Source organism: Blastocystis hominis, assembly GCF_000151665.1.
Source record: "Blastocystis hominis, Singapore isolate B (sub-type 7) whole genome shotgun sequence assembly, scaffold_4".
Lineage (NCBI taxonomy): Eukaryota > Bigyra > Opalinata > Blastocystidae > Blastocystis > Blastocystis hominis.
Window position 1 is genome coordinate 114,276 of NW_013171849.1, and position 16,857 is coordinate 131,132.

Sequence of the window (16,857 nt, forward strand, 5' to 3'; positions counted from 1 at the left end):
TATCAAGGCACGCCTATAACACAGTGGATGCTAATGGATTGATCAAGAGATGGTGTTTGTTATAGTGAGTTGATCATATGTATAATGATATTCGTAAATAGTGTCCTGTGTACCATAATAGCACACGCATGTTCACTCCTTTACCCCTTGGTCTTCTTTCTACAAACAGATTCAACACGACCCAACCAATTCGTGTTTGCGTTTCCATCAAACAATGCTTTACAAACTATTCTACCCTAGACAAAATGGAATCACAGAAATCGAGAAGTTGCTGCTGTTTCCAACCACTCAAGCTACATCAGCAACACAATAACACATTTACTCAACGACATCAATCTTTTTATTTTCATAGACTATCTGTAGACGTGGAGAAGGAACATTTGCGCGTTTCTAGATTCAAGCAACAAAATCGAACTCACATTGACGCTCAAATTGGTATATCGCTTCGAGTACTTCTCAATAAACTCTCTGATTTCCGGATAAGCACCAATACTAAAGGGATGAATACTCAGCTTCGCACTCTCCACTTTTTTCTACTCCTTAGCTCTATACCATCTTGTTATTACGATTTGTTCTATTGAATCATCTGTGCAGCACGCTCTGCACTCATTCACCAATTCTGTACTGAATCAAATAATCAAAATTGCACCTGTAGAGTCTCCGACGAATGCAGACAATTTATCACAAGAAGAACATAGAAGAGAAGGAGAAAAGCCCTTTTGCTCACAGTCTGCAGAATCGATTCCAAAAACAACACAAAGCAAAAGAGTCAAAACAAGTGTTGCAGAATGCTTCATCCAAAAAGAAAATTATGTTTTAAAGAAAAACAAACTCAGCATGTTACAAATCCTTCGATTTCTCATTAATATCCTCAAAACTCCATCTCCTGGCAAACGCAGGGATCTCCTTGGGCACTCTGGTGATTGCATGGAACAACGAAGAAACGCTCTCAAACACATTCTACGCTTCACATTCCATTCCATTCCATTCCGTACCCATCCCAAGAATTTCAACAACGTCGTAACCAGAACGAATTGGAAAGTAATTACTCGACAGACCGCCTACATCAGCAGGGTGGAAGCAATCGCACATCATCGAACAAGGCTCCACCGCGAATGAATTGCAGCGGATCGAGTAAGTAAATATAGAGCAGAGTAGCGAAGAAGGCTCGCTTCACTTCGCTTTGGGTTCATTCAGAATCAAAAAACTAACAAGGTGGGACGGATTAAGTCTTGCGGAAGCTTCTGTGAATGCGTTTCGATGTTATCGTCGGTGACTCTGCTGAGCAAAGCGAGCAAGCTCCTACGACATACGACGAGGAACGGTGAAGTCTTCATTGATTAGGTTGTAGTAGCGGAGCAAAACGCCGCCACCACAGCCAGACATCGTTCCTGTCGCGATCACCATCGAGAGACCTGCGATTCACACGCTCACTAAGAAGAACGAACCCACTTTGGCTTTGGGGTGGTCGCTCTTGAAAACGTAATCGACTCCGTAGGAGGTAACAGAGAAAGAAATGCTGAGAAGCTGGAAGAAGCGGCAGAACAACTAGATAAATAGGAAGGGGTGCACCACACCATACTCGAATGAGAGGATTCTGAAACAGCTTAAGACCAATATCGTAAGGAAGACAAAAGATAGTTATCCTAATGTCAACAAGGAATTTTATTCTGCATACCAGGCTGCAAGCATGGCAACGACCAACTTATCCGATGTCAAAAACCGAACAGGTTGACCAATTAACAACGAAGCTAATGTTGTTCCCCCTACGATAGACGGCGTTCATTGTTTCTACCGAACTGACCAATAAAGCACATAAATAAAGACTCAATCCAAGTCATATTCTTAATCCTCTGACTCTTGCGAACACTCTCACATACAAATAGCGATGCACAGTAGACCATCAAAGACATGTACGGAAATATGCGTACAAATCGAACATTATCAATCTACACTAAAGTGACAAAATGTGATATACAAGTTCGATAATGGATTGAAAGGAGATCATTGTAAAATGATACTTCGACAAAGGAAATGGAATAATTGTGATGAGCAAATATCCTCGACTTTTGTATTTCCAGAAATAATAGCAAGTTTACGTTTTTTTACATTGTTTGGCGATTTCCAATTTATCCACAGATTGGATGATTCTAATGGATTAAGCACGCTATTAATAACCAGAAACACGTATTGAACTCGATTATCGTTCTGCTTCGTCTTCTTCTCCTTTCACTTTGATAATTATCATATCTGAATTTTAAGCTCTACTTCATCGAAGAGTTTTGAATTTTGATAATGAAAAAAGAGAAGAAGGAAGCAAGTGGGTGAAACCTTCGTCGATCTGATTCAAAGCAATGCTTGACGATCAGAGCAATGATTCTGATTTTGGTGAAGTTGTAATCATGGAGGAGAAAACCAAAGATCCTCTCAAGAGCTCTACTATTCAGATTCCCTCTATGGATGATGCAAGCTTGGAATCAAGTAGGAATAGAGCAATTCATCGATGATAGTGCCTTCTTCAGAGAGCATGCTTTACGAAACCAGATCCAAACTTCTAGTTTTTGTTTTTCTATTCTGTTATCTAGTCTTCAGATCCCATTTCTATGCTCTCTGTCACTCCCATGGAGCTGTCTATTACATCGTCCACCACCTCGATTCCTTCAGTTGAGAGTCTTTCAGCTTCTCAGCATGTCCCTCGTGCTGCTGATATTTCAGCTACTGTGTTGACTGCCTCAAATACACAGACTGCCTCATTAAAGGCGATGGAGGAATCCCCAGAATTAATGGTTGTGATGGCTCGCGTTGAGTCAGGGCTACAGACATCTTGCGTTGGGATGATTTCCCACTTTTACCTCTAGAAGAAGGTAGCAATGGTGCTTCAGGAAGCCATTCGTCAGAGGGAGGAGGCCTCGATGAATAACAATATTGACTCAAGAAGTATTCATTTTTCATGCCTTTATGAGATTATCAGCTTTCAATGAGAGCAAAGACATGGGATTGCTAAAAGGATTTGAAGAAGACAGAAAGAAAGAGATTAGTGAATTGGAAGTAATGTTGAAGATGCATGTTCTCAATCTAGGAATGGTATGAAAACGAAGTAAAGGCTGTGGAAGATAGTTTTGCTGATCAGCTGGATGTCTGTGATAAAGAATTGGAAGTATCTTCCATCGTTAACAAATAATGCAATAGGCTTATCATGCGGAGTGTTTCTCAAAGGCAGACAAAAAGGAAGAAGAGCTAGACCGAGAATTAAAGGGTACTGAATAGTATTTTGAGATGAAGAACAGATGATCCTCCTGAACGAGCTTCCAGAATTCGATCGCAGGTTCTTGAGCGGTATTATAACAAACTTACTGAAGGTGAACAGAGTATTCGAGATAAACAACACGAGATTCAACGCCAAATACATCGAATGGTTAAAGATATTGAACGAGAGTATCAAAGACGGCTTCGAGGAATCAACAAGGAATTCAACCGCATTTGTCACGGTGTCAAAGAGCAGCTTCTCGAAGTATCGATGGTTTCTTGTGCTTATGAAAATAGAGAAAACGAGAAGTGCATTCAGTGTGTACAGAACGTCGAGAAAAGGCTCGAAAAGCTCACACGTTAGCTATCGAAACGAGCAATGACATCCTCACGGAACTCATGAATCAGGTTCGGGACGTTTGACTTTTATGAAATGTTTCCCTGTAGTTGTTGCGAACTTATGAAGAAGCGTATGCTGATGGATTCCCGATCTCCGGAATCTACTTAGCTTCTGGAGTGATGAAGCAGACAAACACGACGATTGTAGCGATTTTACTGAATGGAGTGACTGTAAAGATCAAGAAGATTCACTTGTTTTGCGATATTCGAGTGCATGAGCAAGTGAAAAGAATGTCTTCAATTCAGTACGAAATCGATTCTTTCCAGCAGACTCTCGATGATTTAGTCAAGAACAGTCAACCCAAGAAGGAGGAAGCGAGTGTGGATGTTGAAACCATCCGGTCCGATGTCTTTGTGAGATCAACCATCGCAACGCAAAGTGAGATGATCGGAAAGGCGCTTCTGGAAGTATGGGTTGGTTTGCTCGTCCTGATGGAGGTAGATTAACGACGAGAACACAGGATTTCACAGCCGAATGACGACCCTGCGAGAAGAGCTGAGTGCTGAAGTGTCTGCGATCTTGAGTCGAGAAAAGGACAAGCGATTTTGGAAGCACAGCAGCAAAGCTTCGCTGGATGAGGCTGCTCTGAAGAAGAAGTATCTTTCGCAAGTGATGAGCAGTGCGAAGGAGGAATTGGAAGTGGAGTACAAACGCTGCGTGCAAGATATCGTCGACTTTTCGTCCAACTTCGCCAAGCTTTTCTATCGCGAAATGGCTTTGCGTTATTGGCTTCTTCTGGTAAGGCGATGGTCTCGGGTATGAGCGTAGTGTCAATATCGTGACCGGATGAACGATGAAAATCTCTACGAGTTGCTCACCAAACTGAATCAAGAAATCCTGGAGAAGTTGACCATCGGCAGCGAAAAGAGAAATCTGGGACCGCTGAGTCTGAGAGAACAAGCAGTTCCATTCTGCACTGCGGATAATCAGAGTGCGGGGCAGGAAAGCAACGGCTAGGCAACAGAGAAGGACAACCACTCATCCTTTGTTCAACAAACACAAAACAACGACAATAATGGGGGGTTATAGTTAAGCCAAGTTCACTTCCTCCTCCTCATCAGCTCCACCCATCATCTTCTTTACGCGCAGCAGCATCGAGGTCTTCCAGGGATCCAACGGCGAAATGCTATCATAGTTGAACACATGCTCTGTGAAGTCATCCACGTTCATCGCTTCCAGATCGTTCGTGAGGTCCTCCAGCAGCTTGCACTCGCGACTAGACCCAAACGTATAATCCATTTCCTTGTATCTCTCCAGTTCCTGTCGCATCGCCACGATATCCTACATCCTATCAAGCCCCACCAGCACTTCTACGTTCTGGCACAGATGCAGAATTCCAGCGCAGAACAAATGTCCCTTCGCGCTGTACTTCAGCACGTTCTTCTCGAGACAGGCTTGCGCCACCTTCTCGTATATCGCAATGGCCTCGTCGTATTTCTCGCTGAGAGCCTCAAAGTGAGCGACTTTCAGGAGACATTGGTTCTCAGAGGTCACGCTATCCTCTCCCTGGAAGTAGTTCGCAGCTTGCTGGTAGTGCTGCACACACTTATCAGGCTGGTTATCGTTCTCATACATTTCGGCGATTTCCTTCTCCAGCTTGGCGGCATTCGAGAAGCGGCCCATATCACAATAGATAGAGATGGCCTCCTCGTACAGTTCCACAGCCTTATCCATGTCAGACTACGTAAAAACACAAACTTCACAATTACCTTCTTCATGCACACAGCAGCGTCCACGTAACTCGTGGCGGCATCGTGATTCTGCTCCAGCTGGAGGTAGCACTCCGCGGCACGAGAAAATGCGTTTCCAGCCTCTGGCCAAAACTGGGATACCTTATATTGATTCGCTGCCTTCTTGAACAGCTCAGCTGCCTCCTCAAACTTTCCGGTCTTGTTGAAAAAAGAGAACTTCTTCAACTTGGCCTCTCCCTACTGATTATCGTCTCAATCCACTTTAACTTGTTTCATGAGTTCATCACCCTTAGAGCTGGACATGATTTCCAAATGATTCCTGAAAATGATATGATTAGAATCACCAACCCTATGTGGAATTCCATTAATCTAGCCTATTTTCGCACTCCACTTCTAGCAATTCAAAACACAACGAATTATCAGCTACGTACTATAAAAATAACTCCATTACGAAAAACAACAATCGATATTGTACAACAAACAAATAGGAACAAATGATTAACAAGAAGGGAACAAACATTTCCGAGTCACAGGCTTCAAATCATGGAAACAGACCTCAAGTCTCTTGTCAAACGTATTGTCCAGAACCAGGCGACCGCTGTGACCTTCCATCACGATACCTCCAGCGCAAGAAAGCATGGGAGAGTTGCTCGGAGGAGGAGGCAACATCTTGCTTTCATCTTCGTTCAGAGTCACATTGACTACAACATCCACTCCACACTCGTCCTTCATCATCTGAACATACTTATTCTGCACCTCAGGGATAATGCGACGCACCAAATCCAGATCCACCTTGCGGCAACGAACCACAATATCGGGCTCTTCAATTTTGATAAGTCCTTGGAGAATCAGATCCTTCAGCACCTCCACGTACTTATCCACGTCCTTCTCAGACAATTGAGCAAGACGCTCTCTGGCAAGTTGATACAATTTATTCAGAAGATCGTCTCTAGCCACCATACGTCGTTTGGTCTGTCTTCCAATTTCAGCAGACTGCGCAATTCTTTGTTGGACCTGCAAGTCCTTTTCCTTCTTGGCGTATTCTTCCTGAACACGCATTTTTCCCTCCTGAGTCAGCATCTGACGATCCAGCTCAAATTCCTCCTGCGTCTTGATCTTGATTTCGTTTGCCTTTTCCTGTGCTTCCTGCTTAATAAAATCGCACATCTGCTTGATTCGTCTCTGCGTATCGTCTGCACTCATGATCCAAATTCAATTTGCCCTGGAAATAGTCTTTCAAAGAGAAATCGGAGAACCCAATTAGGGAAACAATTCCTTAGGTAAATTCGGAGAAGAATCGCGGAAATGTGATTGAAACAAAACAGGCGATAAAATTAAATTCTTTCGATTAGTTTAACAGCAGCGAACGGATATCCTAGGATTGTACCAATTCCGATAGACTACCGCAGAAATGACAGCAAAACATAGATTTGGGTTGAAGAGGCAATCTCGGAGAGAGAGAGTTTGATTCTACAATGAATCTAAAAACAAAATAGCACATTGATGAGGCAAATAAGAAAGATGCCTCCGATTAAAACTAACAATGCCACGAGCATGATAAGCAAAAGAAAGCAAAAGTCGTCAAAGAACGATACCTTCATGAAGTGTTCTTCAAATCTTCTTGATGGAAAACCTCCTCTGATTCTACAGTAAGGTGTCAGCAACACGACTACTTCTGTGGAAACACAACTCTTTTTCTTAAAGAAGAGGATGAAGATGCAGACTGGTGTCGATCATAAAGCGTTGTAGAATAACTATCTTCAACCTCCATATCTCCGGTTGAGTCATTTCGATAATCCGGATTATCTTGCTGGAGTTGAGAAAAGACATTCTTCTCGCTGGTCTTTTCTTCTTCCGATGATACGCTCAGTGTTTTATCGATATCGACAGATTCGTATTCAGTTTCATAGACAGAATTCGCTGCTTCCTCTTCATCTAACAGAAAAAATTCCTTCCTATTCTACCATCTATTTTGTTAATTTCAATAGGCTCCGCTATAAGGCTATTACTCTGAAACTCGTGAGCTACAGAGTCAACCAAAGGATCAGGCCTTTTCTCACTTTCGACATTATTCTTATAATGAGAGTAATCACCTATAAGGCTATCCCCAAAAGATTCCATTCACCAAAAATAGAGTACGAATCAAATGTTTGAACTCCTTTTCTCTGTTATTATTATTACAAACAAACAAACGACTCAAACAGCGAATAGAACGTTTCAACATCACTTTCATCATCCAATCCTCTGGGATCATCAAGATTAGGTGATTCGTAATTAGCCTTTTCATCACCTGGTTCATCCTTCTCATCTGTCTCAATCATCTCCACAGACAAATCTGACTCTTCGGATTCAGATGAAGAAGAATCCGAAGTGGCACCAACAGAAGCAGCCGAAGAAGAGGGAGAAGGAGAGGGTGTGTATCTTCGACTGCGCAACATTCCTGACCCTTTCACTGCATTCAAAGAGACCACTAGCTCTTCTCCATCCTCTGACATATCCCCGAGCACTTGTTCTCCTGAAGAAGGATAGGTGGCATATCGATGTTTGATTGGTTTGTCGTGGGACCGGCGAGGTAGAGAGTGCGATGATAGTTTATTGGAAAGGGAAGTGGAAGCTGATAGGAGAATCGATTTAATCTCAAAGGCCGAGGGTCGTTTGTTTGGTTCCTTCTGTGAAATTAATGCGTAAGTTTGAATCTACGCTGAGCAACTGACGTACAAGACGAGTAAGCACGGAGGGAAAACGTGAAGGAAGAGAGGGAATCTGTGGATAATCCACACGAATTAAAATTGAACGGGTGAAAACTGGATATTCTGAAAGAGTTCGCTGATACTTGCACCAGAAAACGGAGGGTTTCCGGTCATTAATTCGAATATAACTTGCGATAATGAAAGAAAAGAGAGAGAGTACTGCAACCTAGAGACCATATGTCCACTTTATTTGTATATAGTCGGTTTTGGCATATTTCTGGAGCAAGATAATAGGGTGTTCCGATCTGAGTCATTGCGTACATCTACTTCAATCAATCAAGAAAAAGATACATCGCTTGCTTCACGAGCAATTCCAAAATCAGCAACTCGGAGTTGAAGAAATCGAACTCGAGAGGGGGAATAGAAAGAATTACGCTCCGAATCTGTGAGAGGCGTGTTTGGAATGGAAGTGAGCAAAATATTCTCAGGTTTTAAGTCTCTGTGGATGATTCGACTTGGATTTAGGAAATAAAAAATATATATGCTACGATGCATGAATGTAGTCCAGAACATTGGCAATCGTTAATAACCAGCTTGTTAATATACTGACTGGTATCTCGGAATTTGTTTCCTTGAGATATTTCGAATACTATGCGTTAGTTAGAGTTTGTGGGTCATACAGACCGAAGAGAATGGGCATTTGCATACTCCATCACAATGACTTGGAAGTCATTGTGAACAAAGTGATCAACATATCGAATGATGTTTGGGTGCGATAAGGAAGAGAGAATAGATATCTACTTGCAAGATAGTCACACACAATACTTCTTCAGTGAGGTACCGACGGTTATCCGCTGAAAATTGAGACAGTGGGGTAATGTACTTCTTCAGTACAACGTACTGCCCTATTCTGAACCACTTTCGTCATTTCGTACCCGAGTCTTTGCATTTCGCCAGTTTCACTATGGAGGTAGCTCCACTTCCTATTTTCGATTCAGTCGTATACTTATCCATAAAAGCTCTCACGAACAAAGAATTTGACAGAAACCTGTCAAATGTTTGACTATCCACTGTGAAATTCATTTCACATATTGCCTTGTTTTCTTTGCAAGTTTTTTCTAAATTCACAGACATCTCCATACATCATGAATTCAAATTCTGTGTTCTGGAGACAACTATTTCCCTCACAAAGCTCTGCAATCAGACAGATCTATATGAGACCAAAAAATAACCAAATTCCGGAATTCCATGATTCCAGCCTTTTCAGACATTCTTTGAGTTTTAACTCTTATATGCAACGTTACGAGGAGCTGAATAAGGTTGGTGAGGGTATGTGGCACATTGCAGGGAATATCGACTAGGTACTTACGGAGTTGTATACCAGGCGAGAGACACTGTCACCGGTTTGCAATTTGTTTATACACAATAATGGATAGGTGAAATTGTAGCGTTGAAGAAGATTCGGCTCAATTCGCGTGAGGAGGGCATTCCGAGTACGGCCATTCGTGAAATTGCATTGCTCAAGGAACTTCATCATCCCAACATTGTGAGGTGTGTTGCTATGGAGTGGGGTGATCGTTAGACTTTATGATGTAATTCACACAGAAAACTGTCTCACAATGGTTTTTGAATACTTGGACCAGGACTTGCGTAAATATCTGGATCGAGAACCGGTACTTGAACCTCCTGTCATTAAAGTACGTTCTACTCATGTCTTTCACAGCAGTCATTCATGTACCAAATGCTTCTGGGATTGCAAGAGTGTCATCGCTATCGCATTCTTCATCGGTTTCTTTTCGCCTTCCCTTTTGATTTTCAGAGATCTCAAACCTCAGAACCTCCTTATCAATCGTGATGGTGAGTTAAAACTGGGCGATTTCGGTTTGGCTCGTGCCTCTGGAATTCCTGTGAAAAAGTGAGGTTTCGATCGAAGTTCTACGTAGATACACCAGCGAAGTCGTGACTCTCTGGTACCGTTCCCCCGATATTCTACTCGGAAACCGCGACTACAACACCAGCGTGGACATGTGGAGCTGCGGCTGCATCTTCGCTGGTTGGATGTGCATTGTGCAGATGACGCATAGAGCTGTATAATAGCACGCCTCTCTTCCCCGGACAGAACGAGAGTGATGAGAGAGAAGTGATTTTTAAGAAGTTGGGATCCCCCAATTTAGCAAATATGCCGAAGTTGAATACATATCCGGAGTGGAATGCCTCGATGCAGAATGTGTATAAACCGCGTCCGCTGAGCGAGTTGGTGCCTCGAATGGATAGCAATGCGTTGGATTTGTTGAGCGTAGAGATGGGGAGAGGAGTTGATGATAGCGTTTTTTGACGTATGATCCGGAGCGAAGAATCGATTGCCAGCAAGCACTGGACCATCCTTATTTCAATAATGTGGAGGGTGTACGACGAAGACGAATGTAGAATAGAATTGGGTGTGTTTGTTTGAGAACGGAGAATTGGGGGGAGGAGAAGAAAAAGAAGAAGAAAAGGGATAGAGAGATTTCGAGCATTGCTGCAAATAATGTGTGTTGCTATCTTTGCTGTGTTTCTACAAAGATAGCCAATCTACAGACTATTTAGAGTTGTGTTTTGGCAACAAACACGGAAATGAAGGAAGGTTACTGCCATTAATAAACGCCAAATGGTGAGTCAATGGATCACGATCCAAATAGTGGAATGTGACGGATTGGATTATTCCCTTCTTTTCTGTGAAGCAGTGTTTCAGTTACTATCTAGTATCTTTCACTAAATCAGCCAACAAGGGAGAAATATCTATATTCTAATGATGAAAAGAAATGGAATACTCTTGATTTCTATTGTTAGAACATATTGAAATGACTTGGGAAGGCTCACATTTTGAAGATTCGGGATGTCCAACCATTCATTGCATGCTGTGATTCGATACCTTCCAGTGTAACTGAGCGAGGAAAACGTAAGCTATTCCCCGTTTCCAAAATGCTGAGAGTTTTCAGATTTGGAAGATCTAGACTGAATCAAATCATTCATCTCAGTCCCACTTCGCATTGTCAATGAACAAGATGAATCATTGTTTGTTAGACAAAGAGAATACTGGCCTAGAATAATGGCTTCGAGAGTAAACAGGTCTATTCAAAATAACGTATTTATTACAAGCATTCCTTTCAATCACTGTAGTCAATGATTAGCAAATGAATACTGTCCTAGTTCTATATACTATAAATATGATAGATCTACAAATTATAATATGAGCTTCATTGAATATGTACTTCGAATTATAAATGAACAATAAGCAAAATTGTTAGAAGTCAAGTCCTAAAATCCTATCACTCAATATTCCAAACTTGGATGATTCTTAAACTAAATTGTACCAGCAAAATAAGTAAAAACTGCATTTCCCAAACCTGATCGATTGCAATATCTCACAGTTTAATTCTTGAAACACTTTCGAATTATTGCTTCCATATCCAAATGCTCTTGCTGTGAATGAGTTATTTTCAATGTGTAACTTTTCAAGTTTACTGAGTCCATTGATGTAAACCTCTGACACTTTGGGAAAGCAGTTACTCTTTACTGTAATGCTTTTATAGTGATATTAGGGTGGAATAAATGAAGTGGCATAAATATACTTATTTACACTCAGAACGTGATGCTCATTTTGTTGTTCATAGATTTTATTATGTAGCAGATCGTCATGATCATGATTCATTTTGGAGTTGATACTTAAAAACAAGCAAAAGAAAATCATATTGTTAATTACTGATATTGGCAGTAGCCACAAGTAGTATTTTCCAAAATAAACAAAAGCAATAAACAATATTACTGAAAACCAAAGACTATACAGAATGATTCGATAGTATTCTATTTTCATTCCTCTCATTTCCTTGTCTATCTAGAAATTGGCATCGTTTCTTATTCTGGAAATTGCAGTTTGAAACTATTTGTACTCGTAGTTATGCTGAAAATACCCATAGAATTGTTTTCATGTTATATTCTATTTGCTTTTCTCTCAATGTTCTGTTTTTTGCTTGTTTTAATCTACTGATTTTATGGAATTTAGCATATTGATGCTCTCCTGACTAATCACCCCTAAAAGAAGAAGAATGTGGATAAGATATCTGATTTTTGTGCTTTGGGAATTTACGGACCTATTCAAAGTGGGGAATAGGAGATATGGCAGTTTGGACACCAATTGCTATGTTTCAGGCAAGTATTCGAGTGTCAGGTTATAAGGAATGGAAAACTACAATATCGATGTATATTCAATCCAGCCTATCTCTCTGTAACAACCAATTCTTCATAGAAGTGGTATTTTACCCAATCTCTCAAAAAGAAAATGATATTGCAGCTCTCTAAAATCGTTTTTTATCAACAAAGAACATTCTGAAACCTATTAGCCATGATTAGTTCACAAGATTGGAAAGTCTGTAATTCACGTCTATTCTTAATACTAGCAAGCAAGGCATACTGGTAATATTCTTTGTAACGACAGAGAAGAAAGAATCAGGAAGGCTAACCGTTTGGAGATTTGGAATATCTAATTCATATCACTGCTTCTATTTCGATCTACTCTCTAATGTCACTGTGCGAGGGTTCCGGAAGCTATTTCCATCCGACTTAATCGTCGTCAGATTATACAAATCTACAAAGAATCAGCAATCTTTCATTTGAGTTACTCCGCATTGTTAACGAACAGGATGAATCATCCTTGCCATAAAGCGCTTTATACCCGAGTCTGAGTGTTTCAAGGGAGGATAAATCTACAGTAGTCATCTAGCATTATATAGTGGTATTACTCTCTATCACAATTTTCGGAGAAATACGGAAGGATGATTCACCTAAAGTAATAGTTTTAAGGCTTGGTAGATCTGAACATAACAACAAAGCATTAATCCTACTCATTACCTCAAAGCTGGCTGAAAGGAAATTGCTAGAATCGGCTTCAACATTTCCAATTTGTACAGTTTCGAGTAGTGGCAGATTGGATAATCGGAACTCATCATGATAATCATAAAAACTGTATTCACCAATCTCAATGGATTCTAGCTGTTCACAGTTTATTATAGAGAAATATCGTCCAATAAACAGAATGGATACATCTGGATCGTTTTTTACTCGTGTGAATGAGTTCTTTCCAACCTTTAAGCTCACCAACTTGTTTGCATTAATAATATCAAATTTGGTAGTATAAGTAAAGCTGTTATCTCCTATCTGAAGTGATTCCACGTTTGCAAAGGGTGAGAAATCAAATTCTTCGTATTCGACTTCATTGCATAACCAATTCGGAAGAATGATTGAACTGCTTGAATCTGAAATTGACTGCAGATAACTGCAACTATGTGATTCTGTTGGCAATAGATCGGTGAGTAAATGGTGAACATCTAGTTTCAACAATTGAATCAGAGATTACTATGGACCCTTTGGAAAAATACACTACTGAATGAAGTAGGCAGATTGACTGTTTGAAGGTTAGGAATGTCTAATTCGTCAGAAAGCAAAAATGGTACTACTTTCCAATGTCACATTATGTAGCTGATCGAGACTACCTCCGTCAGTATTTTTGATGGACGTCAAATGAGGAAGATCTGTATCAATTAGTTTGAAAATTGTTTGCCATACTTTTCATGATGAGTATGTTCACATCATTTACTTCACTTCCACACATTGAATCATCCCCAAGATCGATTGACTCCAAATTAGGAAGATCTAGAAAATCAGGCCGACTTCATTCTCACACCTTCAAGTATTACTTCCTTCGCAAATCGGAATGTATCTTGGCCTAAGCTAACTGATTTCAGGCTAGGGAAGTCTTTGGATCATTCATAAAATAAAGAAAGTACCTTGAAGAACAAAAGAGGACCAAAAGAAGTTATATGAGGTACTGTAGGTAGTGCCGATAGTGATTGATTGTAATGAGGGCAGATTCTTCATCTCAAACTCACCGGCATAATCAGAAAAGCTGTATGAACCAATCTCTATCGATTTCAGTTCTTTACAGCTTGCTATATGAAAGGATCGAGAAGCATCATCTCCATAAGTGTTCATTTTTTTCGTAAATGAATTTACGCCGATTACAATTTTACTAAGCTCAAGTAATCCATGTACCATAAATGTTTTAACATAATACATATTCGTGTCTCCGATCTGAAGGGACTTAATGAACTTATAAGCGCTTAGATCAAAGATACTTAGTAATCGTGAATTACATTGATCATCTGGTACTGTAACATCTGAAGTGGACAAGAATGTTAGTTTGGATAGGGGTACACATAAATTAATGTCTTTACTTAACTGTCGATTCTCAATGATCGATGATAGCGCTTTATTCACATCTATTTTTCATTTCAGATAGGAATCCAATACTTAACACTTCGAGTGATGATTCCACAACATACTTTAATGCATCTGGCAAAATAACAGTTTGACACTTTGGAATATCTATTTCATAATCCATCGGATTCAAATACTCTCCAGTGTAACCTGAAGATGCGACCACAAGGAATAGCCAACAGTAGATATCGTTTCAAGCTCAGGAAGATCTACATTCAAATAATGTTCTAAGTTCAGTCCCTACTCTTCATTGTCAAGGAGCATTTCTCTTCTCCCCACTTACCAAACAGAGAGAAGTAGCCCAGATTGATCGATTTGAGTTTTGGGAGGTCTATTTATCAAATGATTATTTGGAGGGCATACCCGAAAGAGTAGTGGAGAGCGACAATCCAAAAGTGTAGTCTCCGAACTCTATGGTTTCTAAACTCGAAAGATCTGCTAATCACAGGAAAAGAAACAAGTACCGGTAAATGACAGCGACTTAATCTCATAAAAGTTGTATGAATCGCTGTTTAGAACGCCAATTTTGAAAGATTTCAGCGCTGAAAGACTTGCCAGTTCAAAAGTTCCTCCGAAATCGCTAAAGCTGTATTCTCCAATCTCAATCGATTCCAAAGCCTTGCAGTTACGAATGCTAAAGAAGGTTGAATCATCAACTCCGTGACTGTTCTTCTCCAATGTGAACGAATTGCTGCCAATCGTTAGGGATTTCAGTGAGTTTAATTTTTCAAGTTGGAATATTGCTACTCGCGCAAAACAATCATTTCCAATATTAATTACCTTGAGGAATGGCTTATTCGATAGTTGAAACCCTGATAGGCTATTCTTGCTATTCGGCTTGACAATATAGGTAGACTTGAACATACTAATGTAAGGGTTCGTATAATTGCAATACATAGTAAATAGTATTCCAATACAAAGTAGCAATAGAGTGAACATCGAAATAGTAATTATATAGATATAATTGGCAAAACATTCACAAACAGGGAGTCTATCTCCAATATACTCCACCATCAATTCCAAATCTGTTTTCTTGCATATCTTCTTGCCCAATAGTTTTGGAGCTTTCCAGCGAATTAACAAAAGTAGCCACAATATCGCTGTTACAGCGAGACCGCAATAGATATCAAGCAGATAAGCAACAATAACAAAAGCAAATAGAATGAGGAGTGTAATAACAAATGCTGGTTTGGAATGACCAGCAATCCAGTTTCGTTTGTATTTCACAGCATTATTGCTGTAAGCCATGCCTTGTCCATGTCGAACTCCATTTCTGTAGTTTCCCTTAAACACCACAGTCTTTCCATTCTTATCATACTCCTCTCCTTCTCCATTCCTTGCATAGTCAGCATCCAAATCATTCACAAATCCCCCACTGTAGCATTTCTGACCATTTTTGTACTCTATCATTTTTGTGCCGTTAAACTGCTTTATGAGCTGCACTTCTTTCCCATTCTTCCATTTACTAATTCTCTTGATATTTCCATCGTTATAAATGTAGTTGATTCCAGTGTACTCGCCATTATTATCTTTCTTGAACACCCTGACAACTCTCTTGTTATGATCTACTTCCTTCCAATAGCCTTTCTTGTTTGCTACTGCTTCGATTTTCAGCCTTTTTCCTTGGCTAAAAAAGCCGTTGAATATCTCGTTTTCGTTCTCATCATACTCTGTTCCTCTTCCTTGACGATATCCATTCTCAAAATATCCGCGGAAAAACAGCATGCCTGAATCATCATAGAGTGTACAAGGACCCGTAGCAACTCCATTTTCAAACGTCAGTCTTGCGACGATTACATCATTTCTGGACATAATAATTGATTTTCCGTTCATCTTCTTATTCTTCAAAGTCGTTTTTATATGGTAGCCTCTGTGAGGATATCCAACCTCAACATCCACCTCTCCAGACTCATCCGGAAAGGATTTTACAGGGAATTGATCAGACACTTTGTATTCCCAACATTGTCCTCTTTTGGTGGATTCAACTTTTTCTTCAGGTGTTATGTCAATATAAACATTGCCGGCGTTCACTTTGGGTTTTGCTAATATACTCATTTTTGTATGAAAAATATGAAAAACGTTATTCCGTTACTCTATTGTCATGTCTTGTCATGTCTTGTTAGATCCTGTTCTGTTATTCGATGTTAAGACACAATAAAACAAATAATGCATTAGGCATATATGCCTTTTACTAATGATAATAGGAATATTGGTGATACTATTCAAAGGTGATTATCTACAAAAGAGAACTGCAGTGCCAATGGTAATAGTGTGTGTCTTGTCGTTCAATGAAAATAGTATATAGTTGGATTCATCATTTTTGGCCAGTTTGAAGAAATGAACATAATAATCATTGTTTTCTTCACACTTTGTCTAATTCTTATTTCAAATTGTTCAATCTATCAATATTCTGCATTATATATTTGGTAGTGTTGGTAGTTCCTGCAACAAGGCTATTTTATTATCTTGTTGATACTAACAATATAGTACAATGTGATTTTTCAATACAGTTTTCAAA

General features: G+C 39.9%; 6 protein-coding genes; 2 read left to right on the forward strand and 4 right to left on the reverse strand.

The window, feature by feature from the left end:
• Positions 1-1,199: 1,199 nt before the first annotated feature.
• Positions 1,200-2,008, reverse strand: GSBLH_T00006690001 (uncharacterized protein; the record flags this gene model as incomplete). Its single annotated transcript, XM_013042439.1, has 7 exons — positions 1,200-1,278; positions 1,307-1,415; positions 1,449-1,548; positions 1,583-1,646; positions 1,679-1,766; positions 1,796-1,949; positions 1,979-2,008. 7 exons carry the CDS (start codon positions 2,006-2,008, stop codon positions 1,200-1,202), a joined length of 624 nt encoding a protein of 207 aa, XP_012897893.1.
• Positions 2,009-3,693: 1,685 nt separating this feature from the next.
• Positions 3,694-4,603, forward strand: GSBLH_T00003660001 (uncharacterized protein; the record flags this gene model as incomplete). XM_013042440.1 has 4 exons in its annotated part: positions 3,694-3,789; positions 3,823-4,053; positions 4,088-4,384; positions 4,415-4,603. The coding sequence occupies exons 1-4, from the start codon at positions 3,766-3,768 to the stop codon at positions 4,601-4,603; spliced, it is 741 nt and encodes a 246-aa protein (XP_012897894.1). The 5' UTR covers positions 3,694-3,765.
• A 46-nt stretch (positions 4,604-4,649) lies between these two features.
• Positions 4,650-5,640, reverse strand: GSBLH_T00003661001 (uncharacterized protein; the record flags this gene model as incomplete). XM_013042441.1 has 4 exons in its annotated part: positions 4,650-4,927; positions 4,961-5,326; positions 5,356-5,574; positions 5,605-5,640. 4 exons carry the CDS (start codon positions 5,638-5,640, stop codon positions 4,676-4,678), a joined length of 873 nt encoding a protein of 290 aa, XP_012897895.1. The 3' UTR covers positions 4,650-4,675.
• Positions 5,641-5,824: 184 nt separating this feature from the next.
• GSBLH_T00003662001 (uncharacterized protein) lies at positions 5,825-6,540 on the reverse strand (the record flags this gene model as incomplete). XM_013042442.1 has 1 exon in its annotated part: positions 5,825-6,540. The coding sequence occupies one exon, from the start codon at positions 6,538-6,540 to the stop codon at positions 5,836-5,838; it is 705 nt and encodes a 234-aa protein (XP_012897896.1). The 3' UTR covers positions 5,825-5,835.
• A 1,434-nt stretch (positions 6,541-7,974) lies between these two features.
• Positions 7,975-8,600, reverse strand: GSBLH_T00003663001 (uncharacterized protein; the record flags this gene model as incomplete). Its single annotated transcript, XM_013042443.1, has 4 exons — positions 7,975-8,100; positions 8,133-8,215; positions 8,248-8,350; positions 8,436-8,600. 4 exons carry the CDS (start codon positions 8,598-8,600, stop codon positions 7,975-7,977), a joined length of 477 nt encoding a protein of 158 aa, XP_012897897.1.
• Positions 8,601-9,241: 641 nt separating this feature from the next.
• GSBLH_T00003664001 (uncharacterized protein) lies at positions 9,242-10,464 on the forward strand (the record flags this gene model as incomplete). XM_013042444.1 has 9 exons in its annotated part: positions 9,242-9,326; positions 9,356-9,430; positions 9,464-9,578; positions 9,610-9,724; positions 9,754-9,815; positions 9,847-9,942; positions 9,971-10,080; positions 10,112-10,323; positions 10,353-10,464. 9 exons carry the CDS (start codon positions 9,242-9,244, stop codon positions 10,452-10,454), a joined length of 972 nt encoding a protein of 323 aa, XP_012897898.1. The 3' UTR covers positions 10,455-10,464.
• Positions 10,465-16,857: the final 6,393 nt, after the last annotated feature.